Here is a 26,178-nt window from a genome sequence, read left to right as displayed (position 1 = left end):
GGTGGCAAATGGAGTTTAATGCAGACAAGTGTGAGGTGATGCACTTTGGTAGGAGTAACCGGAAGGCAAAGTACTGGGCTAATGGTAAGATTCTTAGTAGTGTAGATGAGCAGAGAGATCTCGGTGTCCATGTACACAGGTCCTTGAAAGTTGCCACCCAGGTTGACAGGGCTGTTAAGAAGGCATACAGTGTTTTAGCTTTTATTAATAGAGGGATCGAGTTCTGGAACCAAGAGCTGCAGCTGTACAAAACTCTGGTGCGGCTGCACTTGGAGTATTGCATCCAGTTCTGGTCACCGCATTATAAGGAGGATGTGGAAGCTTTGGAAAGGGTGCAGAGGAGATTTACTAGGATGTTGCCGGGTACGGAGGGAAGGTCTTATGAGGAAAGGGTGAGGGACTTGAGGCTGTTTTCGTTAGAGAGAAGAAGGTTGAGAGGTGACTTAATTGAGACATATAAGATAATCAGAGGGTTAGATAGGGTGGATAGGGACAGCCTTTTTCCTAGGATGGTGACAGCGACCATGAGGGGGGATAGCTTTAAATTGAGGGGTGAAAGATGTAGGACAGATTTCAGAGGCAGTTTCTTTACTCAGAGAGTAGTAAGGGAATGGAACGCTTTGCCTGCAACAGTTGTAGATTCGCCAACCTTAAGTACATTTAAGTCATCATTGGACAAGCATATGGACATACATGGAATAGTGTATGTTAGATGGGCTTCAGATCGGTATGACAGGTCGGCACAACATCAAGGGCCGAAGGGCCTGTACTGTGCTGTAATGTTCTATGTTCTATGTCTGAGAGAAATAGAAGAGCAGACGTGGAGGCAAAATTCAGAGAAGTGTAAAAGTAATGGGGTAGCGATTTGGATTTCAATTTACTCAACACTAACTGTGGTAATCATAATGTGGAAGGTTTAGAGGGAGTAGAATTCTTAAAATGCGTCCATTGCAGCTTTTTAAGCCAGTACATAGAAAGCTGAACAAAAGTATGGAGGGGGGGAGGGGGCGGGGTGTGATACTCGCCTTTAGTTTAGAGAACAAAACCAGGCAATGTATTGAAGTATTAGTGGAGGTGCATTCTGCAGACAGCAATCATAGCTCAGTTAGATTCAAGACTGTCATAGAAAAGAACAAGAATGAGCCTGAAATCAAGTTTCTCAACCAGGGTAGGGAAGGCTGATTTTGATAAGATCAGATATGATTTAAAAGGCATTCGGACGAATACATGAATAGGAACCATTTAGAAGGATATGGGCCAGGTGTCGGGAAATGGGGTTGGCGTAGATGGACATTTTGCTCGGCATGGACCAGTTTGGGCCAAAGGGCCTATCTCTGTGCTGTAGGATGCTATGCCTCTGTTTGGTTAGAGCAGACTGGGAGCAGATACTTTCCAGTAAATCTGTCTCAGAATAGTTGGATGCAATAGAAAAAGGAATATGGAGAATACAGGACAAACATGACCCAATAAAGAGAAAGATGGGACCATCAAATTCATTGAAGTTTGGATATTGAAGGACATACAGCATTGCATTAAGAATAAAGGAGACCTTACAGCAGATACCGAGGGCTCAGGTGAGTAGAGCCCCTTGAGGTGTATACAGTGTGCAAGAGGGAGCTTACAACAGGGGGATAGAGCTAATAGGGGATATGAAGGGATAATGGCAGGTAAAATAAAGGGAAATTTGTTTTACAGGTTCTTTAAGAGTGAAAGAATAATGAGGGAAATAGTCGCGCCTGTTCAGGATCACAGTGGTAAATTTGTGTGTACAGCTAGCTGATGTAGGCAGAGTTCTAAATGAACATTTTGTGTTAGTGTTGATTAGCGAGAGAAGTGATGTGAGTATAGAAATCATGGACAGGGTCTGTGATATAATTAAAGAAATGACGAAAAACAAAGTAGGTTCTGAGTGGTCTGGCAGACATAAGAGTAGATACATCTTCAGGGCCAAATGAAGTATATCCCAGGTTGGGCGGCATGGTGGCTCAGTAGTTAGCAGCGCTGCCTCACAGCACCAGGGACCTGGGTTCGATTCCACCCTTCAACGACTGTCTGTGTGGAGTTTGCACATTCTCCCCGTGTCTGCGTGGGTTTCCTCCGGGTGCTCCAGTTTCCTCCCACAGTCCAAAGATGTGCAGGCTAGGTATATTGGCCATGCTAAACTGCCCGTAGTGTTCAGGGATATGTAGGTTAGGTGGCTTATAGAAGGATGGGTTTGGGTGGCAAACTCTGATGGTCAGTGTGGACTGGTTGGGCCGAAGGGCCTGCTTCCACACTGCAGGGATCCTAATAATCTAATATCCCATGTTACTGACTGAGGTAAGGGAGAATATGGGCATTTGCAAAAGTTTTCAATTCCTCTCTGACCACAGGAGAGATGCTAGTGTACAGCCAATATGGTACTGTTATTCAAGAATGGAGCAAAGGTTAAAACAGAAAACTGTAGGCTGGTTAGTCTAACCTCAGTGGTAGGGAAACTATTAGAAGCTATTCTGAGAAACAGGATTAATCTGCATTTGGAGAAGCAGGGATTAATTAAGAACAGTCAGCATGGTTTTTTGGGGGAGGTCACGTCTGACCAACTCGACTGAACTTTTATAAGAGGTGACCAGTTTTACCACAGAGTAGAATCATAGAATCCCTACAGTACAGAAACAGGCCATTTGGCCCATGGAGTCTACACTGACCCTCAGAAGACAATCCTACTCAGACCCAGACCCCACTTTATTCCCTTAACCCTACATTTACCATGGCTAACTCACCCAGCCTGTATGTCCCTAGACACTCCATACAATTTAGCATGGTCATTCCATCTAACCTGCACATCTTTGGACTGTGAGAGAAAACTGAAGCACCCAGAGGAAAGTCACACAGACACAGGGAGAACGTGCAAACTCTACACAGATAGCCAGCCATGGCTGGAATTGAACCTGAGTTGCTGAGCGTGAGACAGCAGTACTAACCACTGAGCCACTGTGCTCCCTCATATAGATGAAGGCAATGTCTTTAATATAGTCTATTTGGACTTTAGAAAAGCTTTTGATAAGATACAACATAGGAGTCTGATAGCAAAGCTTAGAGCCATGGAATGCAAGGACATTTGACAAATTGGATCCCCAGTTGGCTGAGTGTCAAGGAGCAAAGGGTAAAGGTTGAGGAGTGTATTTCTACTGGGAGCATGTGTCCAGTGGGATCCCACAGGGGTTAGGGTTGGGGCCCTTGTTGTTTGTGGTTTACATAATGAATCAAACTTGAATGTATGAAGGTTGAACAGTAAGTTCGCAGATGATATAAAAACTGGAGGTGTGGTAAACAGTGAGGAGGGTGGCCTTCGACTATATGTGGGCTGGTCTGATGGGCTGAAATGTGAGATGATGCACTTGGGCAGGACAAACAAGACAAGAGAATACATGATAAAACAGTAGGTCTGTGGGAAGCACCGAATATCAGAGGGACCTCGGTGTCCATGTCCACCAGTCCCTTAAGGTATCAGGACAGGTGGATAAAGTAGTTGAGAAGGATGACAGTATACTTTCTCAGAGGCAGTGAGAACTGCCAATGCTGGAGTCAAAGATAACACAGTGTGAAGCTGTCGGAGCACAGCAGGCCAGGCAGCATCACAGGAGCAGAAAAGTTGACGTTTTGGGTCATTTCACCCCATTTCTGAAGAAGGATCCCAACCAAAATGTGAACTTTCCTACTCCTCTGATGCTGCATGGCCTGCTGTGCTCCTCCAGCTCCACACTGTGTTATCTATATATACTTATCTTTATTAGCTGAGGCAGATAGTTTAAGAGCAGGCGGTTATGCTGGAACTGTATAAAACATTAGTTAGGCCATAGCTAGAGTACTGTATGCAGTTTTGGCATCCACATTATAGGAGGAACGTAAAAGCACTAGAGAGGGTGCAGAGATGATTTACCAGGATGTTGCCTGGGCTGGAGAGTTTCAGTTATGAAGAGAGATTTGGCAGATTTAGGATTGTTTTCCTTGGAGCAGAAGAGATAGAGAGGGAGCATAATTTGGATATATAAAATTATGAGGAGCACAGATAGGGTAGATAGGAAGAAACTTTTCCCATTGATGGCGGAATCATTGATTGGAGGCATAGATTTAAGGTAAAGACAGGAGGTTTAGAGGAGATGACAAGAAAAGCTTTTTCACTTAGAGGGTGGTAAGAAACTGGAACTCACTGCCTGTAAGGGTGGTACAGGCAGAATCCCTCATAGCACATAAGAAATATTTAAATGTTCACTTGCGATGCCATTGGATACAAGAGAATGGGCCTAGTGCTGGAAAATGGGTGATTGCTTTTGACTAGTGCTGAAGGGTCTTTTTCAGTGCTGTAGATCTACATGAGTCCAACTCAAATCTAGGTGACTATAGAAAGAATGAGTGCAGAGAAGGAAAAATAAATGCAAGAACTAAGATCAGTCTTGAGGATAGATACTGAAGTAAGGTCCTCACAAGAATAGTTAATCAGTTTTAAAGCAGAACATTTCAAGGTTTGAATTTTCAGTTTTAAAGTCTTCAGTGTACTTCTGTTAAGTTTAGTGAGGAGTTACAGGAGGAGAGAGACTGCAGGGTACAGTTGGATGACTATCCTGTTCTGGATAAGAACACAAGCAAGGAGTATGCTAGGCTGAAGGAGCTCTGCCTCCCATCTACCAGAACTGGAGCAGCAACTGGACCCACTGCAGTACATCATGAGGCTCAGTCTCATCAATGCTACACTCCAGGAAGTGGTGAACATGCAGTGGAAATGAAGGCAGCCAGAGAGGAAATGGATGAACACGAGGTAGTCAGGAAGGTTCAGGTAGCTTGACCAATATTTCACCAAAGTGGTTTGCTAGCACTGTTAGAGACTAATGTAACAGGAAACGTGCAAAACTTAATACAGGTTCAGAAGGAAGAGGCGCAAAGTGGAAGTTAGCAAGTGAGTTTGAAAGTCAGAGAAAATGCAGACTGGAAAACAGAGAACATGGGAGTTTTTCAGTGATTAATAATTAAAAAAACTTCTAGACAAGTCTAGTGAATAAGGCAGATAAACTGAGGGAACAGATAAACTACATAAACAAGGGGGCAATAATAACAGGGGTTTCCATTATTCCAATACTGACTGAGTTAAAATCAGTGTAAAAGCAAAAAAGATCCAGAATGCCTTTTCTTTTATTTACTCACGGCACATGAGCCTCACTGGCTGGGCCAGAGAAGGTGGCGTTGAGCTGCATTCTTGAACTGCTCCAGTCCTTGTGGTGTAAGTTGCCCTGAGGGAGGAAATTCCAGGATTTTGACCCAGTGACACTGATAGAACAGTGATATATCTCCAATGTCGGGATGGTGAGTGGCTTGAAGAGGAACCTGCAGGTGGTGGCATTCCCATGTATCTGCTGCGCTTGTCTTTCCAAATGGAAGTGGTTGAGGTTTTAGAATGTGAGGATCTTTGGTGAATTTCTGCAGTGCAATTCGTAGATAGTACACAGTGCTGCTACTGAGCATCAGTGGTGGAGGGAATGGATGTTTGTGAATGTGGTGCCAATCAAGCAGACTGCTTTTGTCCTGGATGGTGTGAAGCTTCTTGAGTATTATTGGAGCTGCACTCATCCAGGCAAATGGGAAGTATTCTAACATACTCCTGACTTGTTCCTCATAGATGGTGGGCTGGGTGTGGGGAGATAGGAGGTAACTTACTTGCCACAGTATTCCTAGCCTCTGACCTGCTCACGCTGCCACTGTCCATTTAAGGTCAATCTAATTGAGTTTCTGAGTCAATGCTAACTCCTGGGATGTTGATAGATGGAAACTCAGTGATGGTAGCACCATTGAATGTCAATGGTAGTGGTTAGATGGTCTTTGTTGGAGATGGTCATTGTCTGGCATTTGTGTGACGTGAGTGTTACTTGTCCCTTGTCATCTCAAGCCTGGATACTGTCCAGATCTTGTTGCAATTAGAAATGGATTGCTTCAGTATCTGAGGAATCGCAGATGGTGCTGAACATTGTACAATCATTGGCGAGCATCCCCATTTCTGACCTTATATTGGAGGGAGGGTCATTGACGAAGCAGTTGAACATGGTTGGGCTGAGGACACTGTCCTGAGGAACTGCTGCAGTTATGTCCTGGAGCTGAGATGACTGACCTCCAGCAACCACAACCATCTTCCTTTGTGTCAGGTTTGACTCCAACCACCTGAGTGTTTGCCCCTGATACCCATTGATTCCAGTTTTGCTAGGGCTCCTTGATGCCACACTCGGTCGAATGCAGCCTTGATATCAAGGGCTGTCCCTCTCACCTCACCTCCTTTGTCCATGTTTGAACCAAATCTGAAAATGACATCAGGAGCTGAGTGGCCCTGGCAGAGCCCAAACTGGGCATCACTGAGCAGGTGCTGCTTGATAGCACTGTTGATAACACTTTCCATCAGTTTACTGATGATTGAGAAGACACTGATGGGGCAGTAATTGGCCTTGTCCTATTTTTATGTACAGGACACACTTGGGCAATTTTCCACATTGTCAGGTAGATGCTAGTGTTGTAACTGTACAGGAAGAGCTTAGTTGAGGGAGCAACAAGTTCTGGAGCACAAGTCTTCAGTACTATTGCCGGAATGTTGTCAGGGCCCACAGGTTTTGCCGTATCCAGTGTCACCAACTGTTTCTTGATATCACGTGGAGTGAATCGAATTGACTGAAGTGTGGAATCTGTGATGCTGGGAACCACTGGAGGAGGCCAAAATGAATCATCCGCTCAGCACTTTTTCATAGGGAAGAATCCTTACAGTGTGGAAACAGGTCTTTTGGCCAATAAGTCCACACCAATCCTTCAAAGACCATCCCAACTAGCCCCCTTTTCCCTATAACTCACCTAACCTACCTACCCCTGGATTCTACAGGCAATTTAGCATGGCCAATCCACATAAACTGCACATCTTTGGACAATGAGAGGAAACCAGAGCACACAGTGGAAACCCGCACAGACACAGGGAGGCAGGATTCGAAACTGGGTCCCTGGAGCTGTGAGGCAGCAGTGCTAACCACTGAGCCACGGTGCCAACCCACTTCTGGCTGAAGATTGCTGTGAAAGCTTCAGCCTTATGTTTTGCACTAATATGCTGGGCTCTTCCATCACTGAGGATGGGGATATTTGCGGAACCATCTCTTTCGGTGAGTTGTTTAATTGCCCAGCAATAACCATGACTGAATTTAAAAGGACTGGACAGCTTAGAACATAGAACATAGAACAATACAGCTCAGAACAGGCCCTTCGGCCCTCGATGTTGCGCCGACATGTGAACTAATCTAAGCCCCTCCCCCTACACTATCCTGTCATCATCCATATGCTTATCCAAGGGCTGTTTAAATGCCCCTCATGTGGTTGAGTTAACTACATTGGCAGGCAGGGCATTCCACGCCTTTACCATAGTTGTGGGATTGCTTAGCTTTGTCTATCGATTACTGCTTTTGCTGTTTGGTATGCAAGTGATTGATAGACAAAAAGTATTTGACATTGTAATTAAGTTAAATAAGAGGACCGAATCATAGTCTGCTCCTCTCACTCGATGTGGGAAGCTGGGCACATTTTCAGTGCAAGAAGTGTTTCCAGCTGCTGCTCTTGGAAGCTCGAGTTTCAGAGTTGGAGCAGTGTCTGGTGACACTGTGGAGCATTCATGAAGCAGATAGTATCGTGGATATCACGTATAGACAGGTGGTCACTCTGCAGACTCAGACCCCACAGGCAGGAAGGAATGATGACCATCAGGTAGAGCAGGAGGGCTAAGCAGGGAGTGCAGGAATCTCCTGTGGCTATTACCCTGCAAAACAGATATACCATTTTGGATACTGTTAAGGGGAATGGCCTTTCAGGGGATAACAGCAACAGCCAAATTCATGGCGCCATGGTTGGCTCTGCTGCAGCGGGTGGGAGAAACAGGCATAGAAATGCTAGTTACAGGGGATTCAATTGTAACAGGAACAGATAGGCATTCCTGTGGCTGCAAACAAGAGTCCAGGTTGGTGTGCTGCCACCCTGGTGCTAGGATTCTGGATGTCTTAGAGCAGCTGCAGGACATTCTTGAGGGGGATGGCGAACCACCAGTGGTCATGGTGCATGTTGACACCAATGACATAGGTGAAAAAAAGGGACAAGATCCTAAAAGCAGAATATACAGAACTAGGAAGGAAGCTGAAATGTGGGGCCTTAAGGGTAGTTATCTCAGGATTACTACCAGTGCCATGAGCTAGTCAGAGCAGAAACAGCAGGATATATAGGATGAACAGGTAGTTGGAAAGATGGTGTTGGGGGGGGGTGGTTTCAGACTCATGGGGCATTGGGACCGGTTCTAAGGGAGGTGTGAGCTGTACAAACTGGATTGATTACACCGGGGCAAGACTGGCACTGACATCCTTTGGTGGGGGAGTGTGCTTGGTAGAGGGAGAGGTAGAAACCAGGACAAACATGACTAAGGGCAGGGAAACGAACTGCTGAAAAGAGCAGGGAAGATGGTCTAAAATGCATGTGCTTCAATGCGAGAAGTATAATGGGTAAGGTAGATGAACTTAGAATGTTGGTTAATACTTGGAGCTATAACACTATTACGATCATAGAGACTTGACCGAAAGAGGGTCAGGACGGGAGCGAAATGTCAGGATTTAGATGTTGCAGGTGTAATAGAAGGGAATGTAAAAGGGGTGTGGGAGTTGTATTATTGGTAAAGGAGTATCTCACAGCTGTATGGAGGGAGGATACAACAGAGGACTCGTGCAGCGAGGCAATTTGGGTCGAACACAGGGACAGGAAAGGTGAAATCACAGTGCTGGGGGTTTATTACTGGCCTCCCAGCAGCCAGTGAGAGATAGAGAAGTGAATATGTCGACAGATTTTGAAAAGATTTAAGAATAGCAGGGTTGTTGTGGTAGGTAATTTTAACTTTCACTATATTGATTAGGACGCACTTATCGCTAGGGGCTTGGATTGAGCAGAATTTGTAAGGACCATTCAGGAGGGTTTCTTAACACAGTTTGTAAACAGTCCAACCAGGGAATGGGTTATACTGGACCTGTTTTTGAGAAATGAGTCCACCCAGGTGAGTGAAGTTTCAGTGGGGGAGTATTTCGGGAGTAGAGACCATAATAGTGTGAGTTTTAAGTTACTCATGGAGAGGGATAACAGCAGTCCTTGAATGAGGGTGTTAAATTGGGGAAAGACAAACAAAAGAATACTAAGCAGAAGCTGGAGAGTGTTGATTGGAGGTGACTGTTTGAGGGTAAATTCACGTTGGACATGTGGGAGTATTTCAAATGGCAGTTAATAAGAGTTCAGGAGCGGCACGTTCCTGCAAGAATGAAGGATAGGCATGGCATGTTACATGAACCTTGGATGACCAGGGGTGTTATAACCCTGGTCAAAACAAAAACGAAAGCACACGGAAAGTTAAGGAGGACATGAAGTGACAAAGCCCTGGAAGTAGATTGGGACAGTAGCAAAGAGCTTAAACAAGGAATTAGAAAGGCTAACAGGGATCATGAAAAGTAGTTAGCAAACAGGATTAAGGAGAATCTCAAGGTTTTTTATGCATACATAAAAAGCAAGAGGGTAGCCAGGGAAAGGGTTGGCTCACTGAAGAACAAAGGAGGGAATGTATGTGGAGCCAGAGAGGTAGACGAGGTCTTAACTGAGCACTTTGTATTGGTATTCGCCAAAGAGAAGGAATTAGTAGAGAATGATCTCAGGAGTGTCAAATTTCTAAGCCAAGTTGCTAATAAAATGGAAGAGATGTTGTTCATCTTAAAAAGTATTAGGATAGATAAGTCCCCGGGTTCTGATGAAATCTATTCCAGATTATTGACGGAGACAAGAGAACAAATTTCTAGAGCATTGACAAACCTTTGTATACTGTTTGGCCATAGATGAGGTCCTAGAGGACTGGAGAATAGCTAATGTTGTCCATTGTTTTAAAAGGATAGCAGGGATAATCCAGGAAAATACAGGCCTGTGGTAGGGAACTTAGTGGTAAATATTCTCAGGGACAAGACCTATACACATTTAGAAGCAAACAGATTGATTAGCGATAGACAGCATGGTGTTGTGCGGGGGAGCTCATGCATCATTAACTTGATCAAGTTTTTTTAAGGAAGTGACGAAGGTGATTGATGAGTGAAAAGGTTGATGTTGTCTACATGGACTTCAGTAAAGCCCTTGACAAGGTCCCTCATGGCAGACTGTAACAAATGGTGAAGTCACATGGTATCGGGGTGAGCTGACAAGATGGATACACAACTGGCTCAGTCATAGGAGACAGAGGGTAGCGGTGGAAGGATGTTTTTTGGAATGGAGGGTTGTGACTAGTGGTGTTCCACAGGGATCAGTGTTGGGACCTCTGCTGTTAGAGGATAATGTAGCTGGTTTAATTAATAAGTCTGCTGACAATACAAAGATTGGTGGAGCTGCAGATAGTGAGGGGGATTGTCAGAGGATACAGCAGGATCATCTGGATGCATGGACAGAAAAATGGCAGATGGAGTTTAATCCAGATAAGTGTGAGGCTGTTTGGAAGGTCATGTACAGGCGGAAATTATACAGTGAACAGCAGAACCCTTAGGAGTACTGATATGCAAAGGGATCTGGGTGTGCAGGTCCACAGATCACTGAAGGTGGCAGTGCAGGGAGATAAGGTAGTAAAAAAGACCCATCGCATGTCTGCCTTCATTGAAAAGAACATTGAGTACAAGGATAGGCAAGTTATGCTGCAGCTTTATATAAGTTTAGGTAGACCACATTTGGGAATTGTGTACAGTTCTCGTCACCACACTACCAGAAGAATTTGGATGCTTTGGAGAGGGTACAGAAAAGGTTTGCCAGGATGTTGCCAGGTATGGAGTATTTTAGCAATGAAGAAAGATTGGATAGACTGGGTTTGTTTTCACTGGAATGCAGGAGGTTGAGGGACAACTTGACAGAAGTCTGTAAGATTGTGAATGACACAGATTGAGAGAAAAGAATGAGGCTTTTTCCCAGGGTGGAGGGGTCAATTACCACGGGACACAGGTTCACGGTGTGTAGGGGGAAGTTTAAAAGAGATGTGTGAAGCACATTTTTCACACAAAGGGTGGTGAGTGCCTGGAACTTGCTGCCAGAGGTGGTGGTGGAAGCAAACACAACAGCAGCATTCAGGAAGCACCTGGAAAAATACATGAAAAGGAAGGGAATAGAGGGATATGGATCCTGTCAGTGAAGGCAGCTTTAGTATGAAAGGGCAGAATGTGTCAACACAGGACTGGAGGGAAGAAGGGCCTGTTCCTGCGCTGAACTGTTCTTTGTTCTAGTCCTGTTCAGTAGCATCACCAGCTTGACACCTCATTTTCAGGTAATGCCCCTGGCATGCCCTCCTGCACTCTCCATTGAACCAAGTTGATCCCCTGGTTTGATGGTAATGGTTGAGCGAGTGATATGCCAGGCCGTTAGTTTACAGATTGTGCTGGAGTACAATTCTGCTGCTATTGATGGCCAATAGTGCCTCAAGGTCTTGAGTTGCGAGATCTGTTCAAACATTAAACACAGTGATGGTGCCAAATGATACGACGGAGGTTATTCTCAATGTGAAGGTGAGACTCCATCTCCACAAAGACTGTGCAGTAGCTGTACTTACTGATCCTGTTATGAACAGATACATCTGCAGCTGGCAGATTGGTAAGAATGAGATCAAGTTTGTTTTTCCCTCTTGGTTCCCTCACCACCTGCCACAGACCCAGTCTCGGAGCTATGTCCATTAGGACCCAACCAGTTCGATCCATAGCAATGCTGCTGAGCCACTCTTAGTGGTGGACAGTGAGGATATCCAGAGGATATTTTGTGCCCCTGCCATCGTCAGTGCTTCCTCCAAGTGTTGTTCAATATGGAGGAGGATTGATGCATCAGCCAAGGGAGGACAGTACGTGGTAATCAGCAGGAGATTTCCTTACCCATGTTTGGGGTCTGGAGTCAATGTCGACGACTGTCAGGGCAAATCCCTCCTAACCGTATATCAGTGTGCCACAGCATGTACGGGGTGCATCCTGCTGGTGAGACAGGGCATACCCAGGGATGATGATGCAGTTGTCTGGGACATTGTCTGTAAGGTATGATTCAGTAAGTCACTTGATCACTTGATCAGTCTGAGAGGCAACTCTGAGGCATTAGTCCCAGATGTTAGTGAGGAGGTCTGCGCAGGGTTGAGAGGGCTGTTTTTGCTGTTGCCTGTTCCAGTACCTAGGTCAATGCCAGGTGATCCGTCTGGTTTCATTTTTTTGAACTTTGTAGTGATTGACACAACTGAGTGGCTTGCTAGGCCTCTCAGAGGGCAGCTGAGGGTCAGCCACAATGCTGTGGGGCTGGAACCACAAGTGGCTGGGCTGGGTGCAGATGGCGATTTCCATCCCTGAAGGACATTAATGAGCTTAAAGTGTAGTCAGAAGAACTAAAGCACTATACTAAGAGTCTACCTGACCAGGGTATTAGAGACAGGTTTCTCGCGTAATATATTAACAACTTGCCTGGGGATTTCTATATTTCTGGCTTCTTTCTGAGATCGGAAACTGGTTGAGGTTTAGGGTTTCGGGAAACGTCACCAAACTGTAGATCTTCCTCATGAAACCTCCTCGATTTGATGGAGCACGGAATCGATTCAGATGCAGGTTCAGGATCTCAGGGACTGAGATAAGCTTGAAACCCTAAAATCAAAAGCCAAAGCCCTGTATCAGGATTGATGTGAGGGAGAAGGACCTAGCCTCAGGAAATATCACAAATAACTAGAAAGCTTTCAGTTCACCATCAGTAGCCCCCTTCAAACATTCTTCCAAGTAGCATCACTTGCACTCCCAGGTTTGCTGTAGGGTGAGCGTGGTGTTGGAATAAAATCTGCTCTCTCTGATTCAGAAGCTCCACCATGTAAAACCCAGAGGGTCATGTGGAAAGGTAGTGTGTGTGCACAAGAACACCAGCAGATCCACTGACCAGTAAATAGGACTCCTAGATCAATGATCACAGGGACTGCAGAGAGGCAGTGCCTTCTCCCTGGCAAACCCTGTCCAACACCAGTCTCAGCGCAATACAGTGAGAATACCAAGGTCTGGGCAGTTTCAGGGCAAGGAAGATGGTAAAGAGGGCAGACCTAGGCTGGACAGAACATCTGGCAGCTGAGTTTCATCCATTATAGGCTGAGGTGGGGCACCTCCTCTGAACACTGACTGTGACAGGGCGACATCCAATCAGAGTGAACACACCAGAAAGAATAACAAGAGCCACAATCATCACCTACAGATTAGATACATGATGGAGCGGTAATGGAGGTAAATTAATATTATTGGCATTGAGTCTAACCCCATGCTGTGCCTGTTCTATAATTCTATAATTCATAGGCACCATTGGTCAACTGCTCATGTCAGCTGTGACTCAGTGGCTAGTGCTCCTTATTTCTGGGTCAGAAGGTCACAAGCTCTAAGTCACCCTGTGGGAACTGAGCACAGATATCTTAGCAGACCCTGCATCGTGGCTCTGAGGGCGACCCAACCAGTCAGAGACATTGCTTTTCAGGTGAGATGTTAAACTGTACCCCATCTGCTTTCTCAAGTGAATATTATCAATCCCATGTTCATATTTCAAGGCGGAATGGGAGCGCACGCTCCAGTATCCAGGCCAATATGTATTCCCCAGTTAGCAGAAACCAATGATCAGGCCATTAATACATTTTGTTGTGGGAACTTGCTACGTGTAAATCAGCTACATTACAACACTTCTGAAAATAGTTCCTTCACTGTGAAACACTTTGGAGTGTCCAATGTTAGTGGGCATTGCAATATGAATGCAACTGTCTCTTTACTCACATAACCTCCCTGTATCAACTAGACAGAAAGTTATCTCTGATCACTGTCTTGCATTACTCACCACCCACATCCTGTCTTCCTTTCGTCTTCTAACCTTTCCAATGACTTCAGCACCATCCTGGAATTGCAAATGTAAATCTGGCATCATTTTTCTGCAGCAAACTGTCTTCTTAAAGAGCTGCCACCCTCACCCTGACCTCCATAATAGCTAACACAGGTGACAGATTTCTTTGTGCCTGAGATTGAAGCCATTGAATTGGCTATGTCATTTCCCTTCTTCTCAGCCAAACCAAACTTCCTGGAGGTTTGCACCTCCCCGACCCCCAAAAACAGCCTGATCCCTGAGCTTGTATCTTTTCTCCTTATCTTGTTCATCAGTGCCATCCCCCTCAGCTCTACTCCCATAACTGGCGACTTCCGAGTCCCCTCCTCTCTCTCAAATGTTGTTTCCACTTTCTTACCATATTTAGTGTGGAGGCAGTTAACTCAGTTGACTGGATGGCCAGTTGTAGAATCATAGAATCCCTGCAGTGTGGAAACAGGCCCATTGGCCCATCAAATCCACACCGATGCTCCAAGGAACATCCCACCCAAACCCAATCCCTTATCTTTTCCCTGTAGCTCTTTATTTCCCATGGCCAATCCAACTAGCCTGCACATCCTTGGACACGGTAGGCAATTTCCCATGGCCAATCCACTGTATTCTGCTCATCTTTGGACTGAGGGAGGAAACCAGAGTACCCTGAGGGAACCCACACTGGCACGGGAAGAATGTGCAAACTCCACACAGACAGTCGCCTGAGGCTAGAACTGAATCCATGTCCCTGGCACTGTGAGGCAACAGTGCTAACCACTGAGGCACCTTATGTGTGCTGCCCAGTTTCTAATACAGTGATGCCAATTTTATGGGTTCAATTCCCGTTCTGGCTGAGGTTACCATGAAGGATTCTCTTTCTCAATTTCTCCCCTCACCTGAGGCATGGTGACCCTCGGGTTAAACCACCACCAGTTCTCTCCAATGAAAGAGCAGCCCTACATCCCCATTGTCGCCCAGCTCTGAGTTGAGGGGGGAGTGGGTTACTGTTCTCACCTGGTTCCATTCTTAACAGTCTAATCACGGGCCAAGAATCACCTGCAAAGCCTTCTCTTCCTGCTCCTACACTTTTACCCCTTCGTGTTCCCCAAAGGTTGACCATGAAACCCTCATCCACAGCTTCATTACCTCGAGACCCTACTAGTACAAGCCATCTTGGTTGGTCTCCCAAATTCAGATGAGTCCATCCAATACTCTGCTACCTGTGTTTTATCTCAAATCAATTTCCATCTTGCTATCCACCCTGTTCTCACAGGCCTGTATTGGCTCCTGGTCAAGTAATGACTTATCATTGTTTTCTAATCCGTCCTCCTCCTCTCTGCAATCTTCTCTAGTCTCATTAGCCGTAAGATATCTGTGCTCCTCTAATTCTGACCTGGTGAACCTCCCTGATTTTAATCACTTCTCCATCAGTGACCGTATCTGGGCCTCAAGATCTGGAATTCCCTCCCTGCCCATCGCTGCTGCTCTATTTCACTTCCCTCCTTCATTGGCCCACTCTTTAGCCGCGTACAACATCCTCTGTTCGTAATGAGCCATCAAATATTGTTTTCAACGCTCCCATGCAGCAAATTGGAACATGCCATAGTGTTAAAGGTGCTACATAAATGCAGGTTGTTATTGGTGTACCTGTAGTGCTGGGCTTTTCATCTTGCAAACGTGATTTGAGCATCTGTTATTTCTCCTCACTGGCTGGGAAGAGAAAAACATCTCCAAGCCATCTTCCTGTGGAAGCAGACACGGGGTTACCATCGAAAATACAAACATGGCTGTCAGGGTGGTTGGGAAATCTATAGGCTGTCAGGGTTGCTGGGCACGCTATAGGCTGTAAGAGTTGCTGGGCACGCTATAGGCTGTAAGGGTTGCTGGGCATGCTATAGGCTGTCAGGGTGGCTGGGAAAGCTGTTAGAAGTAATTTATTTCCTTTGGAGTTCAGGAAATGCCATATCGGTGCAAGTTCTTTCTCTAATCTTGTATTTTGTACAGCTGTTAAAAGTTCACTCTTTATATGCTTTTTGTGAGGGTTCATAATCCTGTCTTGTCGAGCCTAGCTCACCCATTTACACAGTTTCAATGTTTATATTTAATACTGTCCACTAAACTGTCAAACGTTGTCTGTTATTTTCCATTGCTCTGGGGCAGCCTGTCGAACTGACTGCAGTCTCTGGGTTATTTCTCACTGATCCTGGGCACTGTAGTCTCACAATATTTCTACATGATAATTGCCTCTTTCAATTGACCTTTGGTGAGTATCATCCCCCAAGGTTTACTTCAAATGATAACTCCACTGCGTTGTCCAGATGGAATAACATTAACCACTGTTCAACCTGGATCTCTTTGCTGTATCAGTCACAGAAGGATGAGTTCTACCTACCAGCGTAAAATCTTCACCATCCTGGGTCTCTTTCACTGGTACAGGGAGGCTCCAAAACTTGTTGTCTCTTACAGTGACTTCATCACACTGACATTTCACAAACTGCTCCACTTTAATCTCAAATAGTCTCTTCATCTCCTCAACCTGGCCAAGAGGCAATACGAAGAAAAATTGATCTTACTTCAAAAAATAGACCAAATGTTCTTGATCAGAAGGCAATAATACGAAGGGCACACATGCCAGGAGTAACAACATTCACGGTACACATATCAGGAGTGATAGAATACTGCAGTCCCAACAATACTCAAGAAGCTTGACGCTATCTAGGACAAAGCAGCTCGCTCGATTGGCACCATATCCACCATCTTCAACATTCACCAACTTTTAAATCCACCAAAACTTCCATTCCTTTCTCACTCCTTACATAAACCTCCTCACTGTCATTATCTTCTAAAATTCTGTACCTATGTCCTCCTTCTCCTGAGTAAAGGCAGATGTGAAGCCCTCATGCAACACTCACACAATGTCCTTCAGCTCCAACACAGATTGGTCCTCGGTCCCTAATGGGCCCTACTCTTTCCCTGGTTATTCTCTTCCCCTTGATATATATGTAGAATATCTTGGGACTCCACCTAATCTTGCCTAATCTTTTAATCTACCTAATCTTTTGCTTTCTTCTCCCTCCTACATTTTCTATACTGCTGTTGTATTGTTTACCTTGTACCTATTATATATGTCTCTTTTCCTTTGTTATCTGGTGCCAAATATTCCATGACATTCAGGGTTCTCTGGGCTTGTTGCTCCTATATTTCACTCTGAAGGGAACATGTTGTACTTGTACTCCTCCCATACATTTGTGAATAACTTCCACTGTTCTGCTGCGGATTTACCCTCAACTTCAAAGTTTACTTTGGCTGTACCCTGCCTTTTTTGGGTAAAATCTGCCATTCCTCAATCCAAAACCCTTATTTGCAGACTATCTTTTTCCTTTTTCATTACAAAAGTAAACATGCGGTGTTGTGGTCACTGCCACTGAAATGGTCCCCTACTGCTGCCTTGAACACTTGTGTGGCTTCATTCCCCAGAGTTAGGTCTGGCACTACACTGTCCCTGATAAGACCATCTACATGTTGATATAAAAGGCTCTCAAAAACTTTGGCCCCTCTAAAACCTCTAAACTATGATTATCCCAATTAATGTTGGGATAGTTGAAATCCCCTAATGTAATTACCTTATTATTGTCTCTACACACTTCAATGAATTATCTACACGTTTGCTTCCCTATTGCCTGCTGGCAGTTTGGGGGTCTGTAATGCACTCCTAGTGGTGTGACCGCCTCCGTTTTTATTTCTAAACTCTACCTACAAAGCCTCACTCGATTACCATTCCAAGATATCATCCCTCCTTACTGCAGTAACCAACTGCCAGAGTTTTTCCTGAATTTTAATCTCAGCAACAAGCTGCACCTATCATATGTGCCAGTCTGCTGTTTCATAATGGGATCACTTTCCCAGGTGCTGACTAGCAGTTTTGCATGCAGTATATCATAAGAATATAAGAACTAGGAGCAGGAGTCCTTTCCAATCAGCACAGGTCTTGGGCTTTTGGTTTTAGCACTACCCCCTGTCAACCACTGACTCAAGTTGAAAGCAGAACTCCAGGATGAGCACATAGTCAGTCCCACATCATGCATATAGTAGATCTTCCAGGGAATGCTGGGAATTGTAGTCCTCGACAAGTACCATTGAAAAGATTAAAAGACAGAGTAACACTGAGGAGAAAAACAAGGATCACAACATGAAGCATAAACACAGCAAAAACATGACAGGAACAGAATAACAATGAACACAGTAAACATCAGACAAATAATGTGCAGCAAACATAAATAGGTTAAAACTTTAACAGTGACCAACAATAGAGTAAGCTTGTACAGAATACATTTTTGCAGAATGTGAAATGTAGAATGACTGTAATCGGAGGCTCCTTCTGTGGGGAAATGATTGTATTCTGAGGCTCCCTCTTTGGGGAATGACTGTAATCTGAGGCTCCCTCAGTGGGGAATGAGGGTAATCTGAGGCTCCCTCGGTGGGGAATGACTGTAATCAGAGGATCCCTCAGTGGGGAATGACTGGAATCGGAGGCTCACTCTTTGGGGAATGACTGTAATCTGAGGTACCCTCAGTGGGGAATGAGGGTAATCGGAGGCTCCCTCTGTGGGGAATGACTGTAATCTGAGGCTCCCTCAGCGTGGAAAGACCGTAATCGGAGAATCCCTCAGTGGGAAATGACTATAATCGGAAGCTCCCTCTGTGGGGAATGACTGTAATTGGAAGCTCGCTTTGTGGAGAATAACTATTACTACACTCTTGGGAATTTTCTGCACTGTGCTGTGTCCCATTATTTCCTAACATTCTATGTTTTCAGAGACATGGGGAGGGCTTGCTTGGCTCAGTGGTAGTGTCCCTACCTTTGAGCCAGATGACCTGCATTCAACTCCCATCTGCTGCGGATCATAACATGTCCGAATACATTGATTACAAATGGAGAGGACTTTTATGGTCCTATGGTAGTGCCTAGTGTCCCTTCCTCTGGACCAGAAGGCCCAGGTTCAACTCCCATCTGCTCCAGAGGTGTGGAATAGCATCACTGTAGAGGGAGATTTGGAAAATACAGGCACTGAAAGTAGCTCTTGATGTTTTGAGGAAATGGACTGTTCAATTGTAACAAAGATTGAATTCAAAAGGTGATAATAATTGCTACACTTACAATATGTGGAGTTTGTAACTGATCCAGTAAGAGGTTAAAGATGGTGAGAAACAATTCCGCTGCATCATTCTGTGCGTACGCTTAAAAACAGAAATATGTCGGGTCACTCACAAGATTTGATCTGAACCAAACAGCACACCTTCCACAGGATTTAATCCAGACACCAAGAGTTGCTCATGTCTGATTTCACCAGATTTAGTATTATACGGAGTTAGACTCAGAAACAGAGTCCTTACTCAGCTAATACTGCAAATGTGGTCTTGCCAAGATTTGTCATACATTTAGCATAACCTCCCAACTTTTTAATTCAATCCTATAGCTGACTCAGGGAGCTATTCCCTACACCAGCTCAGTAAATTTATGCCTGACCTTACTTCCTCTCTTTCTGTCACAGAAATAGGCTGGCAAAACCAACACTCTCATAAAAAATGAAAGAACTGCAGATGCCATAAATTTGGGAATTTGGTATCAGTATCAGAACAATGAATACATCAGTTTGTTAGGAAAATTGGAATGGTTCTGTAATGTTCTTGAGCAGACTGACATTGGGAGTGAAGCAATCATAGAATCCCTATAGTGTGGAAACAAGCCATTCAGCCCATCAACTCCACACTGACCCTCTTTTCTGGCCACAGAAAGGTGCCAGAAGACTGGAGGACAACTAATGTTGTTCCACTTTACAAGAAGGGTGGTAGAGATAGACCAGGGAACTTCAGACCGGTGAGTCTAACATCAGTGGTAGGGAAAGTATTGGAAAAAATTCTGAAGGAGAAAATTAATCTTCATTTAGACATGCAAGGTTTTATCAGGATTATTAGCATGACTTTGTCAGAGAGAGGTCATGACCAACATTTATCAATGTGATGATCAGAAGTATAAGTGAGGGTAGTGCAGTTGATGTAATTTATATAGATTTCAGTAAGAAACAAAGAAACAAAGAAACCTACAGCACAGGAACAGGCCCTTCGTCCCTCCAAGCCTGCGCCAATCAAGATCCTCTGTCTAACCTGTCATCTATTTTCTAACGGTCTGTGTCCATTTGCTCCCCACCCATCCATGTACCTATCCAAATATATCTTAAAAGACGCTAACGTGTCTGCGTCTACCACCTCCACTGGCAACGCGTTCCAGGCACCCACCACCATCCGTGTAAAGAACTTTCCACGCATCTCTCCCTTAAACTTTCCTCCTCTCACTTTGAACTCATGACCCCTTGTAATTGAGTCCCCCACTCTGGGAAAAAGCTTTTTGCTTTCCACCCTGTCTATACCCCTCATGATTTTGTAGACCTCAATCAGGTCCCCCCTCAATCTCTTTTGACAAGACCCCACATGGAAAATTGATAAAGAGGGTAAAAGCTTGTATGATCCAGGGTAACTGGATCCAAAACTGGTTTAATGACAGGCGACGGCAGATAGTGGTAGAATGCTGTTTATGTGTGTTTGAGACTGGAGCCCGGTAATGTGGTGGTGTACCACAGGGGTCAACGCTGGGACCTGCCTTGTTTGTGATATTCATAAATGATGTAGATGAGAATGTGGGGGAATTAAGTGAGTTTGTGTATGACATGAATGTTGGCCAGACGGTTACTGGTGACAAAGAAGGTGTTAGGTTAGTGGAGGTTATAAATGGATAGGTCAGATCTGTGATGTGGAATTTAATCCTGATAAACGTGAGGCACTTTGGAAGCAGGCACAAGATAAGGGAGTACTCAATAAATGGCAGGACAATAGGAAACTCAGATGAACAGATGGATCTTGGGGCATTTGTCCACAGATCTCTGAAGATGGTAGGGTAGGTTAATCCGGTAGTTAAGAAAGCATACGGGCTACTTGCCTTTATCAGTAGCGGTAAAGATTATAAAAGCAGGGAGATAACATTGGAGCTGTACAGAGCTTTGGTTAGACCACAGCTGGAGTGCTATGTGCAGTTCTGATCACCACACAATAGGAAGGACGTGATTGCACTGGTGTGCTTGAGATGGAGTAGTTTGGTAATGAAGCGAAACTGGATAAGCTTGGGTTGTTTTCCAGGGAAGGTTAAGGGGGACCTGATAGAGGTGTGTAAGGTTATGAGGGGCTCAGACAGAGTGAATAGAAAGTAGCTGTTCCCATTCGTGAAAGGGTCAATAATAGGGTGCCTAATTTTAAAGTGAAAGGCAGGCGGTTTAGCCAGACGGTGGTGGAAATCTGGAATGGTGCTGCCTGGGAAGGTGGTTAAGGCAAGAAACCTCACAATCTTTAAAAAAGTACTTGGACGAACACTTGAAGTATCATTACATTCAAGGTTATGAGCCTAATGCTGGAAAGGGTAATTCATGTAGAATAGAGTGGCTTTGGCGGTACAGACTCAATGGGCCAAAGGGCCTCTTCTGCACTGTAGAATTCTAAGAAGAGAAATCCACTATTGATCTCCAGTCCTGTCTACATGGAACTCCAGTGCTAGATTGTCTGCTCTCCAGCATCCTCAGAAGGATGACAGAAGGGCAGCAAACACAACCTCACCAATTTTGTCCACATTCTAAGGATAAGATGAAAAGATTCACCCACCACCAGGAAGTCAAATTATGCCATATCCAACACAGTTCTGTTCCAGTGATCAAAATCACATCTGATGTGATGCTTTGAGCGTGCGTGTTCACATGAGTGTATACATGTATGTGTGTGTTTACATGCATGTATAAAGGGTAGCTAAGCAGTAGAATTTGTCTATCTAAAGAAAGAGACAGATAAATATCTAAGATAGAGATGTAGAGAGTGAGACAGAGACAAAGTTGAATGGGGAGAGATGCGCAGAGATAGAGAGAGAATGTGCAAGACAGAAGACACAGAGAGACACAAATAGACTGAGAGACACATTCAGAGAGAGAGATAGAGATAGACAGAAAGAGAGATGATGATAGAGAGAGACTGAAGGAGAGAGAGAGAGAGAGAGACAGTCAGAGACAGGGAGAGAGAGGAAGTGAGAGAGCAATAGAGGGGGGAGTGGAGAGAACTATATAGAAACACACACACACACAGAAAGACAGAGGGAAACAAGAGATATAGAGTGAGAGACGTTCAGAAAGAGAGATTGAGAGAGACAGAGAGAAAGCAAGATACATAGCGAGCAAAAGGGAGACATAGAGAAGGACAGACAGAAACAAGGATTAAAAAAAACGGAGACACAGGAAAACAGAAAGTTGAGAGAGAGAGACAGAAAATGGTAGAGAGAGACAAACAGAGACATAGAGACAGACAGAGACACATAGATAAGGAAAGAGATGAGAGAGAGAACAGGCGTAGAAGAAGAAGATGTGCCAGTTCTTGAACCATTAATCTAGCTGGTCATTCGAGGGCAGAAGTGTCCAAGGGGCTGGATTTGAATGAATGTCAAACCCTCTCAGATGAATATAAAAGAGTCAATGGCAATATTCAAGCAGTTTTCCCTGCTGTCTTGCTCAATATTTATCCATTAACCGATATCACTTGAAAACATTCTCTGGGCTTGGTCAGACTGGACCCTACTCTATGAAAACTGATTGCTACATTCCTTTCTTTAAAATTACAACTCAAATAGGTACATCAATGACTGTAAAGCTCACTGGAGCATCCTGAAATGCTACAGAAATGCAAGTCCCTCCGTTAATTAGCTAAATCTCCTTCGTGAGTCTGTGTTTCAGTTACACAGCCTGAATTGTTCCGTAACAACTAGTTCCAGGAGGAGAGCAAGGCTCCATAACAACCACTGCTTGTTATGTGAGATCAGTAGTGACCTACCTTTCACATGGTTCAACCTAAGACAGTGAAGAAAACTCTCCGCGCTCACTTTACCAGTCTTCGAGGTCCGCATCTGGTCAAACAATCGACACAAGCAGTAAGGGATATTCCTACCATCAAACTCGTTTTGCATCTGATCCCACCTGCAACAAACCAGGAGAGAAAACATTCCAGTCTGGATGTGCAAACACAGCAGGATGAAACTGACAGGATAGCTGTATATTCAGGAGTTCATTCTCCCATCAGGCCAACTTTCCACATCAAACTATTGCCCCAGATGTCACTGCCTTTAGGCGATAATTGAAAAAGTGGATGGTATGCTGAGCTGCTGAGCCACACTCCATCCTGACTCGAAAATATATTGCCAAATCTTTCCTGTCACAGGGTCAAAATCCTGGAACTCTGCATTGTCAGGAACTACTGTTGGAATTATGTGCAGTTCTGACCCACACCAGCTGGACATCCAGCCACAACAGGTTGAGCCAGCATCAAACATGGCACGGTGGCTCAGTGGTTAGCACAGCTGCTTCACAGTGCCATGGACCTGGGTTCGATTCCAGCTTTTGGGTGATGTCTGTGAGGAGTTTGCACATTTTCTCTGTGTCTGCGTGTGTTTCCCCTGGGTACCCTGGTTTCCTCCCACAGTCCAAAGACGTGTAGATTAAGTGGATTGGCCATGCTACATTGTTCATAGTGTCTAGGATGGGAAATGCAGCGAAAGAGTAGGGGTCTGGGTCTGGGTGGGATGCTCTTCAGAGGGCCGGTGTGGACTCAATGAGCCAAATGGCCTGGTTCCATGCTGTAGAGATTCTATGATCTATTATTTCAAACCCTGTACTCTCAGCACTGACCTGATCCACACTGGCCAGCCTGAAACTGAACTCTATAACCACACCCACAAGATCCTGAGATCACCTCTCAGACTTGTAACCCCTTCACTGTTGATTCTTGAAGAAATACTAGCTAACTTGGGTTAAACTGTCCTCACCATTCCTCCCTTGAAACCCTGTGTTATTCTGGACAACCCTCAGTCAATTTCTGCTTTCATTTTAGAAATTCAACACCCGCACCTCTTTGTTTTAGCTTAAGAGTCGGCCACATTGATGTGGGTCTGGAGTCACGTTGGAAGGAGGTTTCATTTTCTTTAATTCATTCATGGGATGAGGGTGACTGGGCAACATTTATTGCTGATCCCTAATTGCCCAGAGGGCAGTTCAGAGTCAACCACATTGCTGTGGGTCTGGAGTCACATGTAGGCTAGACCACGTAAGGATGGCAGTTTCCTTCCCTAAAGGACATTAGTGAACCATATGGGGTTTTCTCGACAATGGACAATGGATTCACAGTCATCATTAGGTTCTTAATTCCAGATCACAGAATCCCTAGTGTGGAAACAGGCCTTTCAGCCCTGTTTTATTGGATTCAAATTCCATCACATGGGATTCCAATGTGCTCATGCTCTGTAACGCCGCACACCACCTTACTTTTAATTTTTTTCAAATTATTTTTCTACCTCATTTATTCAGGTTATAGGTAATCCCTTCATTCGTTATTCAGCTGTTGACCCTTTACTCACACTGTCTGATGCCTTCGATAGTCTATCCAGAACTATTATTCAACCTGTCAACATTCCACTCACACCATTTGTAGGGTCTTTTGATCTCTCTGCCCATTGATCTCTCTGCCTATAAATTCTGTGTTCTGTGTGCTTCTGTTTCACCTCACAAAGCTGTGCTCCGAAAGCTTGTGATTACAAATAAACCTGATGGACTGTAACCTGGTGTCATGTGACTTTTCTGACCTTGTCCAGCCCGGTTCAACATCAGCACCTCCACATCGTAACAGACTGTAGATTAACCAAAGAGAATTCTCTACTCTTTTCACCTGAAAATGGACCTCCCTCTACTCTTTGAAACAGGAAGTAAAGCCCCCTCGACACTGTGCCTATCAAACACTCCAGGACAAGTATAAACTGAGTGTGTGAGCTGGGTATGACCAGAAGTGAATGTTTCAATGCCACTGCTGCTGCCTGTTGCGAGAATGTAAGGGTAATACTTACTGCTGTAGTGTGGATGTGAATTCGGGCGTTAGGTAGAAGGTCTGCAGCAGTGCATTGACACAGCAGGTCAGGCCATCATTATACAGTCCCACTAAACCTGGAGGAAAATACTCACAATTAGCCAGCACACACACACACACACACACACACACACACACACACACACACACACACACGCGCGCACACACAAAAAAGGGCCCTCTGTCCATCTCTCAGCGTCTTCCCTTGAATACAGCAAACACACAGACAACTCAGCTCATTCTGTCTTACAATCACCCACCTAGGAGAATGAAGAGGAACCAAGAGGGAAATGGGGAGAAACAGGAAAAGAGAGAGAGAGAGAGAGAGAGAGAGATAGACAGAAAGAGATTGTGGGGGGTGGGGTTCACTGGGAGAGCCAGGAAAATGGCAAAGAACTTACCAAAAGTGGAAGAGGGCTTACTGAGAGGCAAATCATTTTAAGGTGACGTAACGGATGCACACAGCTTCACATACACTCCACTGACAGGTATCATGCTTAACAATCCCCTGAAACAACAGTTTCTGAGATAATTATCATAGTGCATTCACTGCAGTAAATGTTGACTCTGAATGAAAACTGGGACAAACTTGTAAGTGGTTTCTAACAACTAATCCCATCTTGAAATCTACCAGCATCAAACACACACATGCTTAACAGCAGTATTGCAGGGACAGGGAGTGACAGGAACAATCCCGTAATCAGGGACAGACTGATCCCAGAGTCAGGAAGAGACAGATTCCAGAGTCACAGACAGGGCCAATCCCATGGTTAGGGAGTTGGACAGGCTTGTAGGCACAGGGGCCAGGGGAGGTACATGGGATTACCAGAGAGCTAAACTTATCTATTTTAATGCAAAATGAACTTACAGCATTGATCAGCACATGTGAATTATGCTATTGCAATTACTGAGAGATGATTGAAGGAAGGACAGGACTAGCAGCTCAATATTCCACAGTATAGAAGTTTCAGGCACGATGGGAGGATGTAAGAGTAGTGGGACGTTACATTATTGATAAAGGAGACCATCACTACAATAATGAAGGAAGATGTTTTTGAAGGCTCTTCAAATGAAGCCATCTGGGTAGGGCTTAGCAAAAATAGGGTGATCACTTTGCTTGGATTATACTGTAGGCCTCTCAACAGTCAAATGGAGATGGGGGACAGATATATAGGCATAATCACAGATGTATGACTGTTACGGTAATAGGGGATTTCAACTTTGGTAATTCAACTGGGATTATTTTAATGA

At 44.7% G+C, this 26,178-nt stretch overlaps 1 protein-coding gene across 11 annotated transcripts in view; it reads right to left on the bottom strand.

Moving 5' to 3' along the window:
• usp18 (ubiquitin specific peptidase 18) overlaps positions 1 to 26,178 on the bottom strand; it is a 69,771-nt gene that overhangs the window by 19,111 nt on the left and 24,482 nt on the right. For 8 of the 11 annotated variants that reach the window (XM_048549021.2, XM_048549020.2, XM_048549027.2 and 5 more), the window contains 7 exons: positions 24,908 to 25,004; positions 22,849 to 22,991; positions 19,091 to 19,170; positions 16,325 to 16,468; positions 15,580 to 15,675; positions 13,918 to 13,974; positions 12,528 to 12,704 (listed from right to left, as the gene is read on the bottom strand). In XM_048549021.2, coding sequence (XP_048404978.1) covers positions 12,528 to 12,704; positions 13,918 to 13,974; positions 15,580 to 15,675; positions 16,325 to 16,468; positions 19,091 to 19,170; positions 22,849 to 22,991; positions 24,908 to 25,004 — 794 coding nt within the window. The remainder of the gene's footprint in view (positions 1 to 12,527; positions 12,705 to 13,917; positions 13,975 to 15,579; positions 15,676 to 16,324; positions 16,469 to 19,090; positions 19,171 to 22,848; positions 22,992 to 24,907; positions 25,005 to 26,178) is intronic. The other 3 variants (XM_048549032.2, XM_048549028.2, XM_059652256.1) reach the window with 2 other exon arrangements.

This window comes from Stegostoma tigrinum, chromosome 18, assembly GCF_030684315.1.
Source record: "Stegostoma tigrinum isolate sSteTig4 chromosome 18, sSteTig4.hap1, whole genome shotgun sequence".
Taxonomy (NCBI): Eukaryota; Metazoa; Chordata; class Chondrichthyes; order Orectolobiformes; family Stegostomatidae; genus Stegostoma; species Stegostoma tigrinum.
Note: the sequence above shows the minus strand (reverse complement) of the source record. Positions and strands in the feature narration are given on the sequence as shown.